The sequence below is a fragment of the Anabrus simplex genome, chromosome 1 (assembly GCF_040414725.1).
Source record: "Anabrus simplex isolate iqAnaSimp1 chromosome 1, ASM4041472v1, whole genome shotgun sequence".
In the NCBI taxonomy this organism is placed as follows: domain Eukaryota; kingdom Metazoa; phylum Arthropoda; class Insecta; order Orthoptera; family Tettigoniidae; genus Anabrus; species Anabrus simplex.
Window position 1 is genome coordinate 480,757,582 of NC_090265.1, and position 23,883 is coordinate 480,781,464.

At 39.3% G+C, this 23,883-nt stretch overlaps 1 protein-coding gene across 1 annotated transcript in view; it reads right to left on the minus strand.

Moving 5' to 3' along the window:
• The window catches only part of LOC136873995 (uncharacterized), a 270,477-nt gene that overhangs the window by 23,547 nt on the left and 223,047 nt on the right, over positions 1-23,883 (minus strand). Inside the window, exon 11 of the mRNA XM_068227561.1 lies at positions 9,478-9,788. Within this exon, the coding sequence (XP_068083662.1) occupies positions 9,478-9,788 (311 nt within the window). The remainder of the gene's footprint in view (positions 1-9,477; positions 9,789-23,883) is intronic.

Sequence of the window (23,883 nt, forward strand, 5' to 3'; positions counted from 1 at the left end):
TGTAAAGGATTAACAATACGAAACAATAGTGAAAACGATGTTGGATCACATGAAAGAGTTGGGGTGTATAATGAGTCTGAAAGTGCACTTCCTTCATTCTCTTCTCAATCACTTTCTGGAAAATCTTGGGGCTGTTAGTGAAGAAATGGGAGAGAGGTTACACCAGGACATCAGGGAGGCAAGATACCAGAGGAGGTGGGATGTACCAATGATGGTCGACTACTGTTGGTGTTTAAAAAGAGAAGAAAAACATGATGCAGTCAGACGCTGGGCAGCCAAGTGTTCATTCCAAGGGGACATCTAGGACTGTTAATTTTTTAAAAATATTTATTAATTCATAAAAGATACCGAATAAAAGTTATATTTTTTGCTTGCAGATTGCACTGAATTGTCAAAATAAATTGTTGAAGTGTCTTTGCCTCAGAGTTGTTCGTTCATGTGTTTATGTGTAAATCAGTATTATATTACAATAAATGCTAAATATTTCATTTTATACTCAACAATTATTCAGGGTATAGAATAATTCAAGACAATATTCAACTATTTCAAAATATAAATGTTATAAAAAATTATAAATATTCCAAAATTATCAACATTTGTCAGTACTTTTTATATTTAATATTCAAGTACATCTCCAATTTTGATACACCTATTGCGAGCAAACGTGGCGTGATACACACCATTGGACAACAGATTCATGTTCAGCGACCCAAAATGAGTAAAGATCACCTATCACACCTCTTGCCGCAGAGGAAAAAGTTAAAATTGCTGGGTTGTATATTTATGTACTGAGAATCAGAAATAGCATAACACTGAATTACAAAGATTCATTTACATCTCTTATGTACAACAGATACAACAATTATTCTAAACTGAGAAATATACAAATATTTATTGAGACCTGTGAAATATGTCTCATTCAAAGAAACGTTTACTATGTTGTGTAAAATATCATCTTGGATATGACCTATGGAATATGTCCCTTTCAAACAAACGTTTACTATGTGGTGTAAAATATTATTGCAGAATATTTTATTTGTATTCCTTTTGTATGTGTGTTTAGTCCTCAGCCCGAAGGCTGGTTGGATCCTCAACAGCTCTGCCATCAGCTGTCACAGATGGCCTAGGCATCACTGAAGAGGCGTACTAGGGAAATGAGGAGCGGGATAGTTTCCCGTTGCTTTCCTCACCGAGCCAGAAGTTGCTATTACATATCAGTCAGCCAAGCCCACTGAAATGCATGCACCCACTGACTCTATGAGCAATCTTTTCACACCATTCATAGCAGGGACTGGTTGCAGAAGGAATGGCATTACTAGCATCACTCATACCTCAGTCACTTTCATTTTGTCAAAGCCAAGGATAAACCTGAGACAGATCAATGAAAGTAACAAGATTGCTCTAGCCCATACCAGAGAAGACACAGTGCACTGTAAACACTAGGTCCCGCCAGCAAAGGCATTGTATTCCTTTTATCTATCTCAATTTGGAAATGTAACTACTAAATTGTAAATTATTATTATTGCTGAGTGATATTTTTATGTCCTGGAAATTTTCGTGATGCTGACTTTCGGAACAGGGTGTGTCTGCTCCTGTCGATTCTAGAAGCATGTTTTTACTAATTTTGGAAGATGGAAAGTTCGCAATTAAGGTTAGGTGATGTTCTGGAATATTGTGAAAACATCGCGACTTGGTAGGAGGTTTTGATTGGTGGATGTAGGTGACGAGAGAGAAGCTCCTGTGGTCTGATTGGTTACTTGGTGATTGCACCGGGGCCAGCTTTGCCTTCTTAAGAGAGCGAGGCAAAATTTCATGGTCTTTTTGTTCCTCATCAGTCCAGTGATCAGACGCACGTTGGCGATCCTCCCTCCCAGGGGTACCTTGGGGTAAGCACTGTTGGTTTCATTTCCATCTTAATCTATATTTAATGTTTGATTGTATTTTCACAAAGGAGTTTACCCCTACTTGCCCAGACTCGCCACTCAATTATTCAGATGCCTTAGCTTTTCAGCTGGGCCTGCCTGTTTGACTTTGGAGGCATTTCCCTTTTCTTTTAGTTTTTTTAATCCGTGTAATCAGTAGATTAATTTCATTTCCCTCGGGGTTTGCCTCCAGTAACTTTGTATCACTTGACGCATGCTACTTTTTCCTCTGCCCCTCATCAGAAGTGTTTTTGGTGTGGCAGCAAGTTGAACTGGCCTCTGTGTCAAGTTTAAGTATTTCTGATTTTTCTCTTGTTTCCATTATGTGGCGCAATTGTCTGAAAGCGTGTTAACATTCACTCAATATTGTATTTGTAAAAGCCCTTGGTAATTTACATCTAATTTGTTGTTTTGAGATATCGTACCTGGATTTTTGAATTCATGGATTTTGTTTCGAATTTTCTTTGTAATGTTTATTTTGGAAAATAATATCGCAGATCAAGAGATCACCGTTGATTTTTCTAGAAACCCACAACCTACGTATCCCAATGGCCCTGGTAGGGTTTCCATGCCGCTCTACACCCTTTCTTATAGAAGCCACGTTGCCCAACCTGATGTTTATTTGTTTATACTTGATGCAGTTCACCTGATGTTAAAATGCCGTGTAATTTTACGTTTTCCTTTTTTTACTATATGTCGTGTAACCACTGGAAACCGGTTACATTTATACCAAGAGCACAAATATACACACATTAAACTGTACAAGCCTGATGCAACGAAAACCCTATCTTTTACCTATTCACATAGGCAACAGAAAGACAGTAAAGAAAAATTAATGTAAATACTACAGAAGAGATAAATAATAGAAGGTCAGGAAAGAATAGGCAGGAGAAAAATGAAGTTAACCCATTCACATACCGTTTAATTGAACTTATTTATGCCTTGGTGTACCATTTATTTTCAATACTTTACATTATATCACCGACACTGAAAAAGCATGCTTTGCAGCAACCTAATGAGATGAAATATTCAAACTACCGTCAGATGTACTTTGTAAAGTCTTTATGTGTATGGCAGATCATAAAACAGTCATATATGTGTGCAGCGCCACCTTGCACCGGTGGTATTCAAATGAAGATTCCTTCCTCAGACCCCGTGTCACACAGACTTTGCATCTCTGTGATGGGATAACCTTCTTCGTTGTTGGGGGTATTTTGGTTGGAAAGTGTCCCCAGTGCCTACCCAGAAGTCTCAGTGGTGTATCCCCAGGGCTTGGATGTCCTCGTTTAGGATAGTCAGGCAAGGTCACACCACATTTCAGTTGAGAATTGTAGTGAAGATAAGGTATATTAGATAATATCTTGCCTCTTATATTAGCGTTTTTCTTTGTGTACGGCTATCCTTTCGATACTTAAGCATTTAACCAAACGCAAGGTTACATTTCTATTAGAGCATAGTAGGATAAAGTAATACTAAAGAAATAATCTTCTGTCTACATGTTTAACTTTGTTGGTAATCCTAGAGTATGGTAGTTCTTGCGAATTTCAAACTTTAGGCCTAATTGCAATTTTTATTTCTATTTGTGCTTAATAATAACCTATTGTAATTAGGATACGTCTGAACGTAGTTTAAAATCATTGTAACCGGGTGAGTTGGCTGTGCGGTTAGGAGCGCGCAGCTGTGAACTCACATCCAGGAGATAGTGGGTTCGAACCCCACTGTCGGCAGTCCTGAAGATGGTTTTCCGTGGTTTCCCATTTTCACACCAGGCAAATGCTGGGGCCACGGCTGTTTCCTTTCCATTCCTAGGCTTTTCCTGTTCCATCGTCACCATAAGACCTATCTGTGTCGGTGCGACGTAAAGCAACTAGTATAAAAAATATAAAAATCATTGTAGTGTATTATATTAGGTATCTTATTATAAATTAGTGTGTTTATTCTATTACTGTGAAATATTAACTCTCTTACTAGAATTCTGTTGCAGTAATAAGGGTAGACTTAACTGCAGTCAAGAATTGTGTAGACCTAATTATTGTGTATTACTTTCGGTTATCAGTAATTAACAGCAATTTTCATTCTGTTAGGGAGTTGTAGGAGAAAAAAAAAAAAAATCATACAACTAAGTAGTATTTTAGTGTAGTAGTAGCTTATATTAATTACCTTGTTGTTGTGTGATCTTTGTGAACTATCCTAGACAATATTTCTTTCCTTTCATTTTTATAGGCAATATTTCTTTCCTTTCATTTTTATTTGCACAGAATAAGTTATTTTATTTTTCCTTTTCTTCTCATTATTCCGTAAATAATGGCTACGCAGTGCAAGTGTAGGAACTGTGGGTGTGGCCAGGCATTAAGGAGTATGAGGGAGGAGTTGGAGAGTTTGAGGGAGATAATTAGGATTCTCTCAGAGGACAGGAAGGAAAGTGGGCCTCCCTCAAATAATGTACAGGATACAGTAGGTATAAAGGAGGGATGGGAAGGAAATGGGGGAATTGCAGAAGACAGGTGGTCTAATGTTTTAAGGGGAAGATTGCAGGCTAAGGGCTCTGTTCAGGATCAGAATTCAGGACAGGTGTCCGTGAGAAATTGGTACGAGTCACTGCAGGTAGAACAACCGAGGGAAGATGAGGAACAGGGAACTGTTGCCGAGATGAATGGAAGTAGGAGGAAGGGAAAAGGTAGGAAAGGGAAATGTAATGTAGTGGAAAGGAAAAGACAGGTGGAACAGGGTCATGGGAGGGAGAAAAAGGAGGAGGAAGTAGCTTCTGCAGCAGTGAGAGAAGATAGGGCTGACTAGGAGGGGAGGGGATCAAATGAGGTGGGTAGGGTTGAGGCTCTGGTCATGGGGGATTCCATCGTTAGACAAGTGGGGAAAGTGTGTGGAGGAAAGAGAACCAGGGTAGAGTGTTATCCAGGAATTAGGTTGAGGCAGATGTTGAGGAAAGTAGAAGAGAAGGAAGAGGGAAAGGAGAAGGTGGTAATGTTTCACGTTGGTACTAACAACGTAAGGCAAGCAGGTATATGTACCAACATAGTTGGGGATGTATGGGATCTGGTAAATGCAGCACGGATGAAGTTTAAGGAAGCGGAGATTGTTAACCGTGGAATACTGTGTAGGAGGGATACTGACTGGAAGGTGATTGGAGATTTAAATGAGACTATGGAGTGGGTATGTGGGAAACTGGGAGTGTGATTTCTAGATCCTAATGGGTGGGTAGGAGACAGGGATCTGTGCTCAGATGGCCTTCACTTAAACCGCAGTGGTACATATAAGTTAGGAAACTTCTTTAGAAGGGTTATAGGCAGGTACATTCAGGGAAACGGGGTGGCCTAGGGAGCGGTGTTAAGCGAACAGGGAACTGAAAATCAAGTAGGGATGACATAAAAATGTTAGTGTTCAACTAGAGAAGCATTGTAAACAAAGGAATCGAATTAAGTAATTTAATAGATATATATACTTACCAGATATTGTAATAGGAATTGAATCATGGCTGAGAAATGATATAATGGATGCAGAAATATTCTCATGGAACTGGAGAGTGTATCGTAGAGATAGGATAGGAATGGTAGTAGGGGGAGTATTCATTCTGGTGAAAGAAGAATTTTCAAGCTACGAAAAGGTTAAGGATGAAAAACATGAAATTCTGGAAGTAACGCTAATCTCTAAAGATAATAGGCAACTTGATGTCTTTGGCTTGTATAGACCAGGAAAGGGTAGCGCTGACACGGATTCAGAATTATTTGATAAGATAATCAGCTATGTTGGAAATGATATGGAAAGGAATGTGACTGTAGCGGGAGATCTGAATTTGCCAGTTGTCAATTGGGAAGGAAATGCGAACGACAGGAAGCATGAACAACAAATGGCAAATAAGTTAATATGGGAAGGGCAGCTGATTCAGAAAGTGATGGAACCAACTAGAGGGAAGAATATTTTGGATGTGGTGCTGATAAAACCAGGCGTGCTCTATAGAGAAACCGAAGTAATAGGTGATATTAATGATCACAAAGCTGTTTTTGTCGTAGTTAAAAATAAATGTGAAAGAAAGGAAGGTATTAAAATTAGGACTATTAGGCAGTACCATATGGCTGCTAAAACAGGCATGAGAGAGTTTAAAAAAAGTAACTATGATTAATGGAAAAGGGTAAATAAAAATGTAAACAGACTGGGATGTGTTTAAAGCAATTGTTGAGGAATGTGAAAATAGGTTTGTACCTTTAAAGGTGGTAAGGAATGGTAAAGATCCACTATATTATAACAGAGAAGTAAAGAGACTAAGAAGGAAAGACAGAGTTAGAAATGGCTGTGGAAGTACGGAGAAATTGAAGGAACTTACTAGGAAATTGAATCTAGCAAAGAAGTCAGCTAAGGATAACATGATGGCAAGCATTATTGGTGGTCATACAAATTTTAGTGAACAATTGAAGGGTATGTATAGGTACGTTAAGGCAGAAACACGTTCGAAGGAGGACATTCCAGGAATCATTAATGAACAAGGGGAGCGTGTATGCGAGGATCTTCAAAAGGCAGAAGTATTCAGTCAGCAGTATATAAAGATTATTGGTTACAAGGATAATGTCCAGATAGGGGAGGTGAGTAATACTAAAGAAGTATTAAAATTTACCTATGATAACAATGACATTTACAGTAAGGTACAAAAGTTGAAAACTAGAAAAGCAGCTGGAATTGATAAGATTTCTGGGGATATACTAAAGGCAATGGGTTGGGATATAATGCCATATCTGAAATACTTATTTAATTATTATTTGGTTGAAGGAGCTATACCAAATGAATGGAGAGTTGCTATAGTAGCCCCTGTGTATAAAGGAAAGGGTGATAGACATAAAGCTAAAAAATTACAGGTCAGTCAGTTTGGCATACATTACATGTAAGCTTTGGGAAAACATTCTTTCTGATTATATTAGACATGTTTGCAAAATTAATAACTGGTTTGACAGAAGGCAGTTTAGGAAAGGTTATTCGCCAGCTTGTAGGATTTCAGCAAGATATAGCAGATATCCTGGATTCAGGAGGCCAAATGGACTGTATTGCGATTGACCTATCTAAGGCATTTGATAGGGTAGATCATGGAAGACTACTGGCAAAAATGAGTGCTACTGGACTAGAAAAAAAGAGTGACTGAATGGATGGCTATATTTCTAGAAAGAACTCAGAGAATTAGAGTAGGAGAAGCTTTATCTGACCCTGTAATAATTAAGAGGGAAATTCCTCCAGGCAGTATTATTGGACCTTTATGTTTTCTTATATGTATCAATGATATGTGTAAAGAAGTGGAATCAGAGATAAGGTTGTTTGCAGATGATGTTATTCTGTACAGAGTAATAAAGAAGTTACAAGACTGTAAGCGGCTGCAGGGTGACCTCGATAGTGTTGTGAGATGGACGGTGGGCAATGGTATGATGATAAACGGGGTTCAAAGTCAGGTTGTGAGTTTCACAAATAGGAAAAGTCCTCTCAGTTTTAATTACTGCGTTGATGGGGTGAAAGTTTCTTTTGGGGATCACTGTGAGTACCTAGGTGTTAATATAAGAAAAGACCTTCATTGGGGTAATCACATAAATATGATTATTAATAAAGGGTACAGATCTCTGCACATGGTTATGAGGGTATTTAGGGGTTGTAGTAAGGATGTAAAGGAGAGGGCATATAAGTCTCTGGTAAGACCCCAACTAGAGCATGGTTCCAGTGTATAGGACCTTCACCAGGATTACTTGATTCAAGAACTGGAAAAAATCCAAAGAAAAGCAGCTCGATTTGTTCTGGGTGATTTCCGACAAAAATATTGCAAAGTTTGGACTGGGAAGACTTGGGAGAAAGGAGATGAGCTGCTCAATTAAGTGGTATGTTCCAAGCTGTCAGTGGAGAGATGGCGTGGGAGGTCATCAGTAAGCACAAAGTTTATACAGGGAGTAATTTTAATACCACCTATAGGTGGAATAATGACGAGAATAATGGTTTGTAAGGTCATCAGTAGACGAATAAGTTTGAGTGGTGTCTTTAAAAGTAGGTAAGATCACAATATGAAGATAAAGTTGGAATTCAAGAGGACACATTGGGGCAAATATTCGTTTATAGGAAGGGGAGTTAGGGATTGGAATAACTTACCAAAGGAAATGTTCAATAATTTTCCAATTTCTTTGCGATCATTTAAGAAAAGACTAGGAAAACAACAGATAGGGAATCTGCCACCTGGGCGACTGCCCTAAAAGCAGATCAGTAGTGACTGACTAATTGATTGATTGCCAACAGCTGTTTGGCCAAATTGATCCGGAAGCTGGTAAAACCTATTCGCTTCTTGTCAGAGTTGAGGAGGCGATGAATGATGTTGGAATTCAGAAGTGTCATGTCTAGCATGTAGAAGTATACTTTTTTGTATCCTTTGATATACTTCCTCAACAAGCGGAATGATGTGAGTCTCTGGTCATGGGAATCAACACCACCCATTTGACAGTTGTAGTCAACAACAAGATTGGATCTGAACTACTTGCCATCATACTTTACCACTTCAAGGTAATCTGGCCTTCATTTCATCCACATATACAGGAAACCAGTGTTCATTTTCATATGACATTACCCTATTTATATCCTTGGCAGCTGATGCAAGACATTTACTTGCATAAGCATTTGTCTCATTGGTTAGATGTTCCCAAAAGTCTGCTGTTAGAAATTTGTTCACAACTTGCAGTTCGTTCGGGCATTGTCCTAGGTGCCTTTGAACAACACTATTTATTTCACCAGTTGTGATGCATGAATGATACTCTGGAGTATTACTTACATGCTCCCAGTTCCATTCCCTATTGTGTAAAATATGATTAGAAGCCGTTGGTGTGGCATCAGTTGTAAGCCTAAAATTCAGTGGCATATTTGATGGCAAAACAGCACTTTGTTCACCCCTACCAGTGCTCACATCACTGTCACACGAACTACTTTCATTTCCACTAAATTCTTCGTTGCTTATTTAAATATCAATGTCACTGTCTTCTAAAAATTCCTTTATAATCGCTGTGTCACTCAACTTGGAGGCAGCCATGATTTCGCTTACAATGAGGTTGCTAAGATACAGGTTATTCTTTCCACGGAATAACTGCACAGAAGTGTTTATCGAATATATCAATGAAATAAAACAGTGATTCTATCTGTCAAGAGGTTACCTTACTAATTTCAAATCCTTTCACAAAGAAAACCAGCTAGGAGCGGGTCTGGAAATAAACACTACGTGTGGATGGAGAGATCCGTCTTTGTACCGGAGTGCAGTCGAGAGCCAGGACGGAGAGATCCGTCAAAGTAGTCAAGCGGTTAATATCCCAACCCAATGCCTTCACTATATCCGCAGAAATCTTATCAATTCCAGCTGCTTTTCTAACCTTCAATTTTTGTAAATATGTCCATCATAAAGGGTGTATTTTCAGTAATTCACTAGTATTAGTTATCTTCTCTACCTGGACATTATTCTTATCAGTGGTGAATGTGTGTGTGAATCTACATGAATGAACAAATAATGCAAAGTTACCAAATAGACAGCAACAGAACTCACCAGTATTGCCATCAGTAGCTGAGCTCGTTCCTGAGATATCTGCTTTGGCACTTGAAGCTGAGCTGCTGTCGTCAAGTGACAACAAACTGCTGCTATTGTTGTCAGTTGAGTTCCGCCTTTCATGCTGAAATCTTGGTGACTTGCCTCGACCTGGATCACTGACAGCACCCCCAGAATATGCATCAAAAGTATATGCCACTGAACGTTCGATGGGCGGCATGTTTGTTTCAGAGAAGTTATGTACCTTTTTATAGTGGAACTGCAAACACTGCTTGGTAGTGAAGGCAGCAGTACACGATCCTTCCTTACACCTGAACAGAAAATTATTAATTTAAGTACTGGAAAGGAACAGATGAGTCACAACAACTGTATAATTAGAGACAGGAACATGAATAAGAAAATATAATAGGATCAAACTGGCAGGTCAGCACTGAACAGTGAACAATAGAATAGGGGGCAAAGACAAACATGCAAACACAAAATGACAAGGAATATCTCCTCATCTTTATGCACCACCGTTTTCAAATAGAAATGCTCTCTTTCATCAATCCCAGTTCTTCTACAACCATTATTTATTAACAAGCTTGTCTTCGCTTCTCAGATTCATCAGGAGAGAAAGCTTCAACATTCTTCCTCTCAACAGATCTTCAGTCTTAGGCCCGGTTTCACAGTTTGAGTTTAAGCCGAAGCTTTAGTAAGCCACGCACGCCGCTTAAGCAAGGCTTACTCTTTGGCTTAAACACTAAGAGTTTCACAGTAGGGGGACCATGTGCAGCTTTACTAAGCTGAACATCTCCGAAGGTGGTAATGCTTGCGCATGCGCAATGATTCAATTTTCATCTTTGTTTACATCCGTAGCCTATGATTGATTGACTTGTAGGTTATACATCGTTTATCAGCCAAGATAATTTAGAAAAATGAACGGAAAATGTGATTCCAATAATAGTAACAAAAATAAAGTTTAAAAAAGGTCACTCGCCCTTCCTGCCGACACGTATTACCACTACAGCCTAAAATGGCCATAACTTCTGAACCATTCATGCAAATAATGTCCTGACAAGGTTATTGTAATCCTTATAAAATACTGGAGGAGGTCAAACAATTTATTTCGATGAGGAATTCGAGGATAATATCGAAATATTTATTTAATGTTAAGAAGTTATATTTTTTTACCGCTGAGTATAGCATAAAATCGCTTCTAGAGGGCAAACGGTTGGAAATAGGTATATACCATCCCGGACTTTTTTGTAGAGGTTTCTATGCTCTACAATTCGTACACTTACACTTGGGGTCTATCGTTGATGGTTCACGCAGCGTAAGCCAAGAAAGCAAGTGACCGACCAACATTTTTGTCTCTTTTACTGTATATCGGAACACGGAAACTGTATTATTTCACGAGCCTCGAAATATATTCAGAAATATAAGTTATTTAATGTTAATGTTATTGGTTTTACGTCCCACTAACTATGAATTTGAGCACCTTCACCACAGGACTGAGACAGAATCGAACCTGCCAAGTTGGGCTATAAGAAGGCCAGCGCTCTACCTTCTGAACTGAATCCTTAGCTTAAACCTCAGTTTCATACAGCTTAAGCCAGTCACAGATAAGCTCGGCTTACCACTTGCACTCCCCACTGTGAAACTCGTCCAGAGTTTAAGCTCCCGCTTAAGCCCGATCCAAGGCTTAAGCGTATACTGTGAAACCGGGCCTTAATGTGGTAGGGGGGAGCCTCAAGCAATTTACTCTTCAGGTAATTTCATTTTAAATTTAACTTAATTTTAATCTAATTTTAATAACACAGTGCTTACATAAGCTGTATGTAGATGAAAGAGAGCAAATCAAATTCTTGTAGAGTTCAAGAAGCAAGAGCAAGCTTGTACTGATGATACCGTGATCATAGCCATGACATCTCCAGTTTTATGGGAATTCTGAATCACAAGGACAAGACTTTTCATTTTAAAAATCCCACATACATTGATCAGGATTGGTGAGAAGAATACATGACTCTAGTATGTTGCAGTCTATCTCTTTCTGTATACCACAGAAACTAAGTCATCCTAGAACTATCTTCCTTCTTTCAAGGGATGAAATTCATAAGAACTCCCCACTTAATAGAGCAATGAGCTTTACGATAATATTCATCCATATATTGAAATATGTGTAGAAATGATAAAGGCAGCAGGACCTATTGGTCTACATTGGTTATATAGGCTGCTAAGGTGATTATGAAGGAAAATGCAAGTACCTGATGAGTGGTGTAAAGGTGCATAATACCAGTATTTAAGAAAGGTAACAAAGGTATGTGACAACTATTGAGGAATTTCACTGCTGACACAAGTAGCCAAAATATTGGAGAGAATAATAGAAAAGATGATGAGAGGAAGGGTGAAAAGAAATTTAGAAGAAGAGCAGTATGGATTTCGACAGGGCAGCTCGATGATAGACCCTATATTTACCATGAGATTACTGAGGAAAAACAGTGGGAATATGGAAAAGATCTGGTGATGATATCCCTTGATCCAGAGAAAGTGTTAATAAAGAAAAAGTGTGGGAAAACCTGCAAAGATGATGATGATGATGATGATGCTTGTTGTTTAGAGGGGCCTAACATCTAGATCAGCCCCTAATGGTACGAAATGAGATAAAATGCAATGACAATTTAAAAGTACAAAATTCATCCACTGACTAGAATTCAAAACGTGATGATGAAGAATGAAGGAATTAATATGAATTTAAAACAATCAGTGGATCCGACCCGCAATGCCTCACCTGACCAGAAACAATATTACGGACCAAGGGACTATTTCTAAAGCAAAATCCTGAATCGGTGATGCTTGTTGTCTAAAGGAGTTCAATATCCATGTCAATGGTCCCTCATAATGGCACTTATTGCTAGTAAAGAAGAACCATGGTATTTCTCAGGTTGCGATACTAATCAAAGGTAGCGTAAACTCACGGTGTTCCAAACATTATGGTACTATTCAAAAGTATTGTACGTCGTACAGGTAACGCAGACCTCTGGTTTTTCTCATATAATAGCAAATCTCATAGGCAACGCAAACCCATAGTGTTCCTCATCTAGGTGTACTAATCACGGGCACCGGCATTCCTGTGGTGTTCCGCATATAGTGGATACTAATCACAGGCAACGAAGACCCACGGTGTCGCTCATATTGTGTTACTAACCACAGGCAATGCCCAGACCCGTGGTACTTCTCATTTAATGGTACTAATCACGGGCAACGCAAGACCGTGGTGTTCCGCATTTAGTGGTACTAATCATAGGTACTGGAAACCACAGTGAACCCTGCTCTACTGCTACGAATCACAAAACTATTGAGTATCTAACAGAGTGGTACTACTCGCAAGTAAAGGCGACCCATGGTGTTCCCCGCATGATGGTACTAAACAGAAGTAGTTTCATGGTTCTGATGCAATCATCCCTTGGTTGCCCCTTTTAGTCTCCTCTTACGACAGGCAGGGGATACCATGTGTGTATTCTTCGTCTGCATCCCCCACCCACACGGGGTACCTGGCAAAGAAAAGGATGTGGAAGGCAATCAAGGGAACTAGTGAAAGCAATTTATAAGAATTGTTCCAGTTGTGTCCAGACTTCAGTGGGGAGAACAGATAGGTTTAGAAACCAAACTGGACTGAGATAGTGAAGTGTATAGTCTCCACTTATGTTTATTGTACCAGCGGTACACCTTTCCTGGCTATTTAAACTGTGCACCTTCTCCACTATGGCCATCTTTGATTAAGAACTTTATGACTTAAAACTTTCTTCTCTGATGGTTAGATGGCTCTAGCATCTATTTTCTAGCGATCTCATGTGGGCTAAGTCCTAGTTTATTGCCAGAGAAATTTTATTTGTTATAGTTGGTAAACCTATTTCTGTTTTTTTAAATGTACCAAAGTCGTCAACACTTTATCTGGTTCCTCCTCCACTGTAATCTGCCTATCTCATGCCTGTAACTAAGTTCTCTAACCAATCAGAACTCAGCTTAGTATAAGGAAATTTAGCCTATCAGCGCTCTGGATTCTAATTTGGTCTGCGGATCTATTTCAGGAGAGCACTTTCGGGCCGTCTCGTCTGATTTGCTCCGTGATCGAGAGTGCGACTTGATGGAGGCTAGAGGGTGGCCGGCTTGAAGAAGATCCAGTGCTGACAGGTAATGGCACAATTTATCTAAATATGTGATTGTTCCAGCATGTGTTTTGAGGGGAAGATTTAAACAGTTTTCCTTAAAATATTATATGTAATCTTTTCACTTTTCGCAGGAATGTAGGTCCTTCTGTGCAGTCTTCGGACTCAATTCATATTCCTTATTGGGAAAATATTTAACCCTTTTCTGCCCACATTTTCACTCCACTTATCCCCAGGATTCAACGTATTATTTAAGGAAACATTGAAGCAGAGCACATTGTTTCAGAACAAGTTAAATATTATAATAACTATTGATCACAATGTATTCACATTTTCAATAATATTAGAAAACATACCATCGCATCCCTTTCTCTGTTCACTGAGTCATAAGGTTGTTGGTTCAAACCTCCACCCCGTGCAGGTTATACTTGACACAGAGGTAGGCTGTATTTGTCACATTCTCATGTTGTCTGAATCCCTCTAAACCAATAATCAGGTGATTCTGGAAGTGAAATGGTGCCCATGTATATCAGCTTTTATTTCGTTTGAGCAAGTGTCTTGCCATTTTGTATGTATTTTACTGGAATGCACTTGTTTGAATGCTGCATTGATATATACGCAATTGGTTATGTCACTGATTAGTTTGTCTCCTCCTAACATATGTAAAAAAATAATCTATTTCTTATAGTACTCTTTCGAAATTATGGGCAGGTTCAACATCATCCATATAATCATTTGGAGTAACGAAACAAAATGTTTGTGTTACCTGAACTGCTGTCGCATCACCATTAGGTCTGATTTTTCTATCCGTTTTCACTTGTATCACTGTTATCACTAAAATTATCTGCACTGATATGTTATTTACTCACTAAAAATTTACCTCCAACCTTACTCAATGATTCTGTGTCATTTGTTCCACCTGTATTCAGCTCAGATTCAAAATCCGCAGTATTCAATCCCGCCATGTTTACGAACGAAACAGCTGACCCGTCCTCGTGGAAGTTCAAGACCGTTGCCTAGAAAACATCAGGACAGAATCACCTTTCTTTTATTTCCTAAGACTTGTATATTGTACTGCATGTTCATAAATGCCTTATAAACACTTCACTGCCAAAAAAAGTACAAAACTATCGCACAGATTGCAGGTGTGTGCAGATAATGCAGCCGGGCGCTTTCGGGCGCTAAGGACCGGAAGGCAAAGTGAACATTCGGGTGCTATGGGCGGGAAAGGGTTAATGTAAGGGAGCACAAGTGGTGACCCTTGAAACTCTTCCCTTCTACTTTTGAGCTTGGTGACTAAAGATTTTTAGCCTCTAAATTTTGGACATTTTTTCCGACCTTTAAACATTCCCCTTTTAGTCATACTTTTTAGCTTCTGTGTCATTGGGCTGTAAGCCCACTTAGGTTCTCGTCTTTCCCGAAGGTTCTTTTAAGGAGTGCTGGTGTTTCGCCTCCTTTCCTTTTGTTAATGGTCTACATTTGCTGAAACCTTTTTTCTTTCCACTCTTAAGGCCTAGTAGGATGGACAATGTGCCCCTGTATATTCATTAATGGTTTGCAAGTAACAGTGTCTACATTCAGGTTCCCTTGGGAAACAGTACTTCCCATTCCTGAAATGTTGTAATTGATAACCCACCATGGGCAACCTGTGTAGGAACAAGATGAAGTGGGGTCACGCAATTTGGTGAAGTAACAAGTGACAGTTTGCTTTATTGAAACTAGCCTCTATGTATTTGGAGCTCAGACTCCATAATGTTGTTCCTGTTAGGAGTAATTATGCTATTTCATAATGTTGTAACTGTTAGGAGCAATTATGCTCTTTCACATATGGGCTAACGAATGGGAGTTTCTCCCAATTAAACTTGTACCTCATTTAGCACTTCTAAGTCCAATGTATTGTTGGAGCTGATGAGGTCTTTGATAAATGTGAATATTCTCAAGTTAATTTTTCAACTGATTCTTGTTAAATCATTAAATTAGTCTATCTGAATTTTAAGGAAGGAAAGAAATAAAATTTTCAATTTTTATTAAAGTAAATTGTTACTCTAAATAGCCCCCTGTCCAGCCATTCGCCCCACAGGCTTCCTTACCCCTGCGTTCCACGATAAGTCCCTGTAACAAGTGGTGGTAGAGCATGATTGAATGGGCCTGGACAAAGGCCCTTTGACAATTTTTCACTAAATTTGTTATTTGAACACTAGAAATTTTTCATTTTTCTAAAATTTCTAAATTTTGTCAAAGTTGATGCAAGTGTAATGGACTAGTTCAACTTGGAAACAATTCTCTAAACCCATGGTTAAATTGTGAAAATATCAAGCTTGATTAGTAGGTGTTGTTGTTGTTATTATTATTATTATTATTATTATTATTATTATTATTATTATTGTTACGGGAATACTGTAGTTTGCAGAGGTGTAAGAAGGTGCCAGGGTGAATGGGTAGACAGAGCGAAGATCAAATGTATGTTAGTATGTATGTATGTATGTATGTATGTATGTTGGGTATTCAGCCCGAAGGGTGGTTGGATCCTCAACAGGTTCACCATTAGCTGTCATAGATGGCCTAGGTGTCACTTAAGAGGCGTACTAGGGAAATGACGAGCGAGGTAGTTTCCCGTTGTGCAAAGATCAAAGCATAATTTAAAACACTGAATTCTGAAATTTTATTTCCCCCCCCCTTTTTTTCTTACTGATTTTAAAATTTGATAGATAATCTGAGTAAGTAACAATAATAACAGTTCAGGACCTTGTCAGCCTGTATAACAAGGTTGGACTATAAGTCCACATCAGGCACAACAATTTACAAGGAATGAGCGTTATTGCTCTAAAGGTACACTATATCAAAGAGCATAATTGCTCCACTCAATTACACTTTAGGAGACTGAGTTCCAAAATTTACTACAGTCCTGTCTCTCAAAGGAACGAGTTTCTTATCCAACTTGTACACTAGATCACTTCGAAAACAGTATTTACTGTCATATCTGCTCGACAGTCTGATCCACAATTGTCTTTAATTAACTAGAATTTAAACAGGGGAAATATGTGCCCATACTAAATGGCCTAAATATCCAGAAAGAAAAGGTTTAAGAAAATCGGCCATGAACAAAATGCTAGGAGGTGAAACACTTGCACTCCTTTGAAATATACTTTGAAAAAACACCTAAAATCCTATCTGGGCTTATGGCCCGAAGTCACAGAGGCTAAGCCTATCCTACAGAGGGTTACTAGATGGCGAAAATATTAAGTTCCAAAAACGTTTGAAGAATGTAGAGATTTAGAAAATCATAGTCACCCCCATACCAAGTTGAATTAATAGAGGGTGAACACTCTTTATTCCCTAAGTTACATATTTCCTAGCAGGGATTTAAAGAGAGTCCCTAGCCTTGCCTGATGTTAAGCTTTAGAAATTTACATTGAGAAAGAATTATGAAACCTTCCCCTCAAGTTCACTCTCTGGAGCTATCACATTTTTAAAAGATGTCTGCCATTACCTTGAGTGGTGGGCCTTCCAACGACGGGCGAGGCTGCCCCTGCCTCCACTTACACAGTATGTACTCTAGACTGGAGCGATGAAGAAGACACAATGGCCCCAAAACACCCAGCTTATATAGCAGAGGGGAAAGTTCCAGAACTCTCTAGACAGAATGCCTGTACACACGCCCCATTTTAATTGGTTACAAAAATATATACAAAAACTTCTGATTGGTCCTTAACGTAAGGAAGAAGGAAGTGATAGAAGTGCTAGTAACCTTACTGCACAAAAAGCAATCCATAAACATTTCAGGTTCATTCCCTTAAAAAAATTAATTGTCCATCCTCCCGCCAGAGAGGGCAAATAAGTCGATAGTAGCAACACCTGAAAATTAAAGGTCCAAACTTCTCCCAATACATAGTTTCAGATTGATAACACATATGGCCTTCTAAATAGCGCTCAGTTCAAATGCACGGAGGTGTACCTCCGGTACAATTATTATTATTATTATTATTATTATTATTATTATTATTATTATTATATATAATTCGCTGGGGCCATCAAGGACCACGTTAAGTCTTGCTGCATTTGACACTGAACTTGGCCTTCTTTAGAGCCCAAATGTCCCTCATTCTTTGTGAGTGGGCCTGCTCACGCTCCTCTGTCCAAGGGGCACCGTGTCTTCTCTTCGGTTGCTCGTTTCAGTTTAACCCGTTCGTCAATATTTTCTTGCGGAAGAGATCTCTGTTAAGGGCGTCTTCAGCCGAGATATGTAGCATTTGCAGGTCTTCTTTGGTATTTCTAAACCAGGGAATTGTAGTTTTGGGGTTTGAATCAAAAAAGTGAAAGATTTCTTTAGTTAACTTTCTTCTGTCCATTCTTTTCAGATGACCGTAAAATCGTGCCCGTCCTTTTCTGATTGTGTCGGTAATTTTCCCTATTTTGCTGTAGATTTCCTTGTTGGATCTCTTTTGATAGATTCCATTTCTGTACTTTGATCCCAAGATTCCTCTCACAATTTTGCGTTCTCTTTTCTCCAGTTCTTCAAGGAGTCCTTTGTTGGCATTTAGAGACAGGGTTTCGGCTGCATATAGAACTACTGGCTTCAGAACTGTTTCATAGTGACGTATCTTGGTGTTTAGGGAAAGGCATTTTTTGTTGTAGATTGTGCGGGATGTTTGGTAGGCTATTTCCAGTTTGCGTACTCGCTCCTGAAGTGCTTCTTTGTCCAGTCCATTTTTCATGATGATCTCACCCAGGTATTTGAATTTGTCTACTCGGGTGATGTCCCCGTATTTTGTATGGAGTTTTGGTGGAGCCTCTTTGATGTTAGTCATTACTTCTGTTTTCTCAAACGATATCTGCAAACCAGTTTGTTCGGCAATTTCCTTTAAAATTTCAACTTGAGCTCTAGCGGTTTCTATGTCGTTTGAGAGAACAGCAATATCATCGGCAAATGCTAAGCAGTCTGTTGCGATCCCCTTGGATTTGGTTCCTATTCTCAATGGACTGTAGTTGGTTTCCTGTAATCTCACCCGCCAGGTTCTGATGATCTTTTCAAGAACACAGTTGAAGAGTAGCGGGGATAGCCCATCACCTTGTCGGACTCCTGTTTTGATGTCAAAGGAATGCGAGAGACATCCGTGGAACTTCACCTTGGATTTTGTATCGGTCAGGGTGGCTCTAATTAATGCCAGCAGTTTCAAATCAACTCCAAATTCATTTAAGATGTTTAGCAGGACTTCCCGGTCAATGGAGTCGAACGCTTTCTGAAAGTCCACAAAGACAGACACATACTGCTTGGAACTTAGTGTACAATATCTGATGATCGTTTTGAGATTTTGAATCTGTTCAGCTGTTGAGCGACCTTTTCTGAACCCTCCTTGGTATTCACCTATTTGATGCTCAACTTGTGCTTCCAAACGCTCCAGGATGGCAAGTGATAGAATTTTGTAAGTCACGGGTAGCAAAGATATTCCTCTGTAGTTGTTGATGTTCTTCATGCTGCCTTTTTTGTGTAGTGGATGGATCAAAGCTATTTTCCAATCTTCGGGTAGGGTCTCCTTGTTCCAAATTTCTTCTATTTGCTTTTGCAAGATATCAAGTGATTCCTCTGGGGCATATTTCCATAGTTCTGCTACTATTGAGTCTTCACCCGGCGCTTTGTTATTTTTGAGACGGGCAATGTGGCGCTTGATTTCATCTCTGTCGGGTGGTCTGGAATCTGGGTACCTGAGTAAGGGTTCCTTGGTCTCAATGGCGCTTTGCGGTTTAGAGCAATTAAGTAAATTCTTGAAGTAATCTGCCAGAATGCTGCAATTTTCTTCATTTGACGTCGCCAGTGTGCCGTCCTTTCGCTCAAAGCATAGAGATGGTGGTTTATAGCCAGTGAGTTTGCGTTTGAAGGCTCTGTAGTACTCTCTGCTTTCATTCTTCCTAAAGTTTTGTTCTATCTTTTCAATGAGAGATTTTTCGTATTTACGTTTCTCAGTTCTGAACACCCTAGCTGCTTGGGCACGTTGGGTTTTGTAGGTTTCCCAATCATTTTCTGATTTCGTAGAGTAGTACTGTTTCCATGCATCGAGTCTTTCTTGGAGGACTGATTCACAGGTACCATTCCACCAGGCATGCTTTTTGCTTCTCTTGATTTCTGCAACGTCTTTGGCAGCCTCAACAAGGAGACTTTTGGCGTTGTTAAAGTCACAGTCATTTGGTCTAGCCTTCTCCTGGAATTCCTCGACCCTTTGGCAAAGTTTATCATTGTCGAAGCGTGTGATCTGTTTGGTTGTCTTCCTTGTGTTCGCGGGAATTGGTTTGAATTTGATAAGAGACATATAATGATCTGAGGCCACATTGATGCCTTTCTTTACCTTCACATTCATAATCTCAGGGCTGTTTCTCCTGGAGATTGCAACGTGATCAATTTGGAACTCTCCGAGAGCTTGGACAGGAGAACGCCAAGTCATTTGCTTTCTGGGTAGATGGCGAAAGTGGGTCGACATGACCTGCAGGTTGTGATTTTCGCAAATGGACACCAGTCTTTTGCCGTTGGGATTGGTTCTTTTGTGAGCAGGGTAATTTCCTATAACTTTCTTGTACTTCTGTTCACAACCTAGTTGGGCAATGAAGTCACCCAAAAGAAGCTTGACATGGTGTTTGGGGATTTTGTTTAATTTTTCATCCAGTAGGTCCCAGAAATTATCAACTTCGTCTGGATCAGACTTGTTCTTATCGTTTGTACGAGCATGTGCGTTAACTAGGGCGTAGGTTTTGTTCGCGCATTTAATTGTGAGTATAGACAATCTGTCATTCACAGGTTCGAAATTTGCAACCGATTTAAGGATCTTGGTTCTAACAGCAAACGCGGTTCCAAGCATCACAGCTCCATTGAGGATTCCTCTTTGCGCTTTGCTCTTGAAAAATCGGTAGCCTTCGGATTCAAAAATCTCTTCATCTGGGTACCTTGTTTCCTGTAGGGCCATTATGGATATATGATTTTCATAAAGAGCTTTGGTGAGGGTTTTCAGCTTGCCAGTTTGTGTAAGTGAATTTATGTTGAAAGTTGCTAGAAAGGTTTTAGATTTAGGCCTGAGTTTTTTTACTCTTCGGGGTACACCGAGAAGCTCCGACTCGTCTCTTGCATGATGTCGAGTCTCCCCCAGAATCCGAACGAGACTCGTGCGCCGTGGCATTCACGACGAGGGATTTATCCGAAGATTTACCCCCTGGGGTATGTTTCTTGAAATGTTGTGCCATCATGCTTTTTGACTTGACTTAGCTTTGGACGGGTACCCATCCTTTTACAACTAGGGTTGTTAGCCCTAGAGGTTGCCTCAAGATGTTTTCTGGCTTCTGGTCATTTACCAGTCTTCGCCGTAACCCTTGCAAGGGACTAGTTTTTTTTTTTTTCACGGTGGTATTTTATTTCCCTACTACCCTCTGATTCTGCTAGCGGCAGAGCCAGCGAGCTTCCCCAGTTCCAATGGGACGCACCCGATGGAGGTAACCGGTAAATCCCCACACGTGTATTATTATATTATTATTATCATCATCATCATCATCATCTACGTAGCTATGTACTACAGGTTGTCAGTACGGACTTTATTTGGCATAAATTGTGGTTGTATATTTTATTGTGTGTTGCATGACCTGTCTTGTATAACAAAACATGAGAGGATATGTTATGATACATCAGCTATATATATATTAATACAAATTTATTTAATGTAAGAACATGTACTTAATAGTATGGTATATAATTTATTATTACCTGTAAATATGATGTATAAATCCGATGTAATGTTGTGCAGCACAGGGTAATTCTCTAGAAGCCTGGCCAGGAAAATATAAAGAGACAGTCTTCGGTTGTTGACTTGAGTTAGCAAGAGTTATTGCTAGTGAAAGTCGTAAATCAAGTGAGCGAATTCATATTGTTATTTTGTTGCGTTGGTAGTTGGTTGACATGCTAATGCGGTAGTCTTCTTCTTCTTCTTCTTCTACTACTACTACTACTACTACTACTACTACTACTACTACTACTACTACTACTACTACTACTACTACTCAGTCAAGATGGAGGTTCATTAGTGTGTGTATATCATCTGTAAATAAAACAGCGTACACAATTGACAGCATCTCATATGCTTGTCTTTGTGATTACGATGAAGTTACTATCTATCATGCCTGGCCCCAGAGACGTTCTTGCTCCTTGGTATTTACGTACGGAGGAGCTCATTTACGAGCTGGCAATTAGAAAGGTACAGTCTGGTGGCATGGGTGCAACACACGCATCACACAATTAAAGGATCCTTAAGAATTACCTATTTATATTCCTGTTTATGGGGAGAAGGATGTTGGCGAGTCATTGTCCACGATCACCACCAACATTGCAGATCTTGCTTATATTGTTTTTTTTTTAAGGGGCAAACCGTCCAGTAACACACAGTAACATGTTCAGGCCAGGGGCCAGGCTTGTTTCATTTTTATAACAGAGTGGGGGATCTGTTGTCTTGTAAGCTGAGTGATGAACATTCTTGTATGGCTAACTCATTATGTCAATCTATGTCTAATAAGGTGAATCAATTATTGCCTGGGATTGTCACTGTGAAGAGTGATTATGTTGCCTACATTAACTATGAGTGTGGACGAGGACCTATTACGATTGCCATATCTACAGCACATTTCCCTACCTTACTTACTGCTGTTCGCCTCGACCTCGTCCTCGCCGCATCAAGCATTCCGCTCACCTGTGCTCTACCAGCGTGATTACGTCATCCTCGTTGCACTTCGCCGTTGCTTGTGCGCTGTGTGAACATGTGATGTCATGTTTCTCGAACACACTAGCTTGTCGCCTTCTCTCCTTTTCTGGAATATTCTACACCAATATATACTGCCCACTCCGCTGCTCTACATTTGAGTCGGGTTTCGTGGCGGAGTGGTGGAGTACCAAGAATCCTGTGCCTCTTGTAATAATGTCAATTCCATCTGGACTCTATCTTCAAGCTATTTGGTGAGCAAGACTTATTGTAATTTATCTTCATTTGGACTTTAAATTTTCATTCGGGCTATTGCCTGCTGAAATTTTCTTCCGTCGAGTTGGTATGCTGCATTTTTAAAAGATCATAACATAGACTGCATCTCTACGCGAACTGCGCTATGGACGATTATGAAATACTTATAATCATTTCAGATGTCTTCCTAGACCTAATGCAATTGGTAAATTCTGCAATACCCAGTGAAGAAAATCCTTTCCCCATCCTAATCCTTATCCCACTTCCCTTCCTCCTCCCTTTCGTGCTTCTTCTCTTTCAGGGCTTTACTCCCACTTTTTTACTCGGTTTCTATATATATTGTACGCTTAAAATTTATTTAATAGGTTTTCCTTTTATGCATTTTTGGATATTCAATTTGTAAATGTGGCACACTTTTCGGATTTTTCTCTACTCTGGTATATTTTTCTCTCTCAGCATTTGTTAAAAATTTATCTTCCATTTATTTATCTTGTTATGTTTTATTGTTAAATATATTCTATTCACATTGTTATTTTTTTTTGGTTTTCCTATTGGCCTAGCCCCCTTCTTACTGCGTGTTTCCTTGGTTTAAATCATTCATTATTATTATTATTATTATTATTATTATTATTATTCACATTATCTATTTCGCTACTATACTTTGGTACACTGAGCTTTCTACGGTATTGCTAATATCATATTATACTCTGCTGTACGAACTTCAGATCACTTATCACTATTGTAAGATAGTACACCTCCCACGACAGTATGATAGCAGTACCACTCATTACAGACCATAATAAGTCTTCGGATAGTGGGGAATCTATTGAACCACAGCGTGTGTCTGCCCCATCTGAACAGATAGCTAATAACGTAGGTAATCAACAACAACTTCCCCCATTTTTCATTACCAATGCCACGTTTGAACCACCTAACCCACCAGTTACTGCACCTGTATTATCCCCAGGCTTTAGTAGTTTGCCACATCCTCTAGCCATGTTCTTAAAGGGATTTCCAGATTTTCGGTCAACTCCATGAAAGAAGTCATTTCCTTCTTAAGATTCTAGTAGAATTCTAAGATCATGCTTTGGTGTTTGCTCTTTCACACTCTCAAATTTTGCTAATCATATACCCTTTAACCGTCGGTGTCTTGTCAGATAAAATTGTTAAAGCAATATCTTAAAGGAGCTCCAATGAGACATTCCATGCACACCTTTTGGTGAACTTCATTCCTTCTAGAGCCTTGTCTTCTTTAATTTATAAATACTACTTCAGAG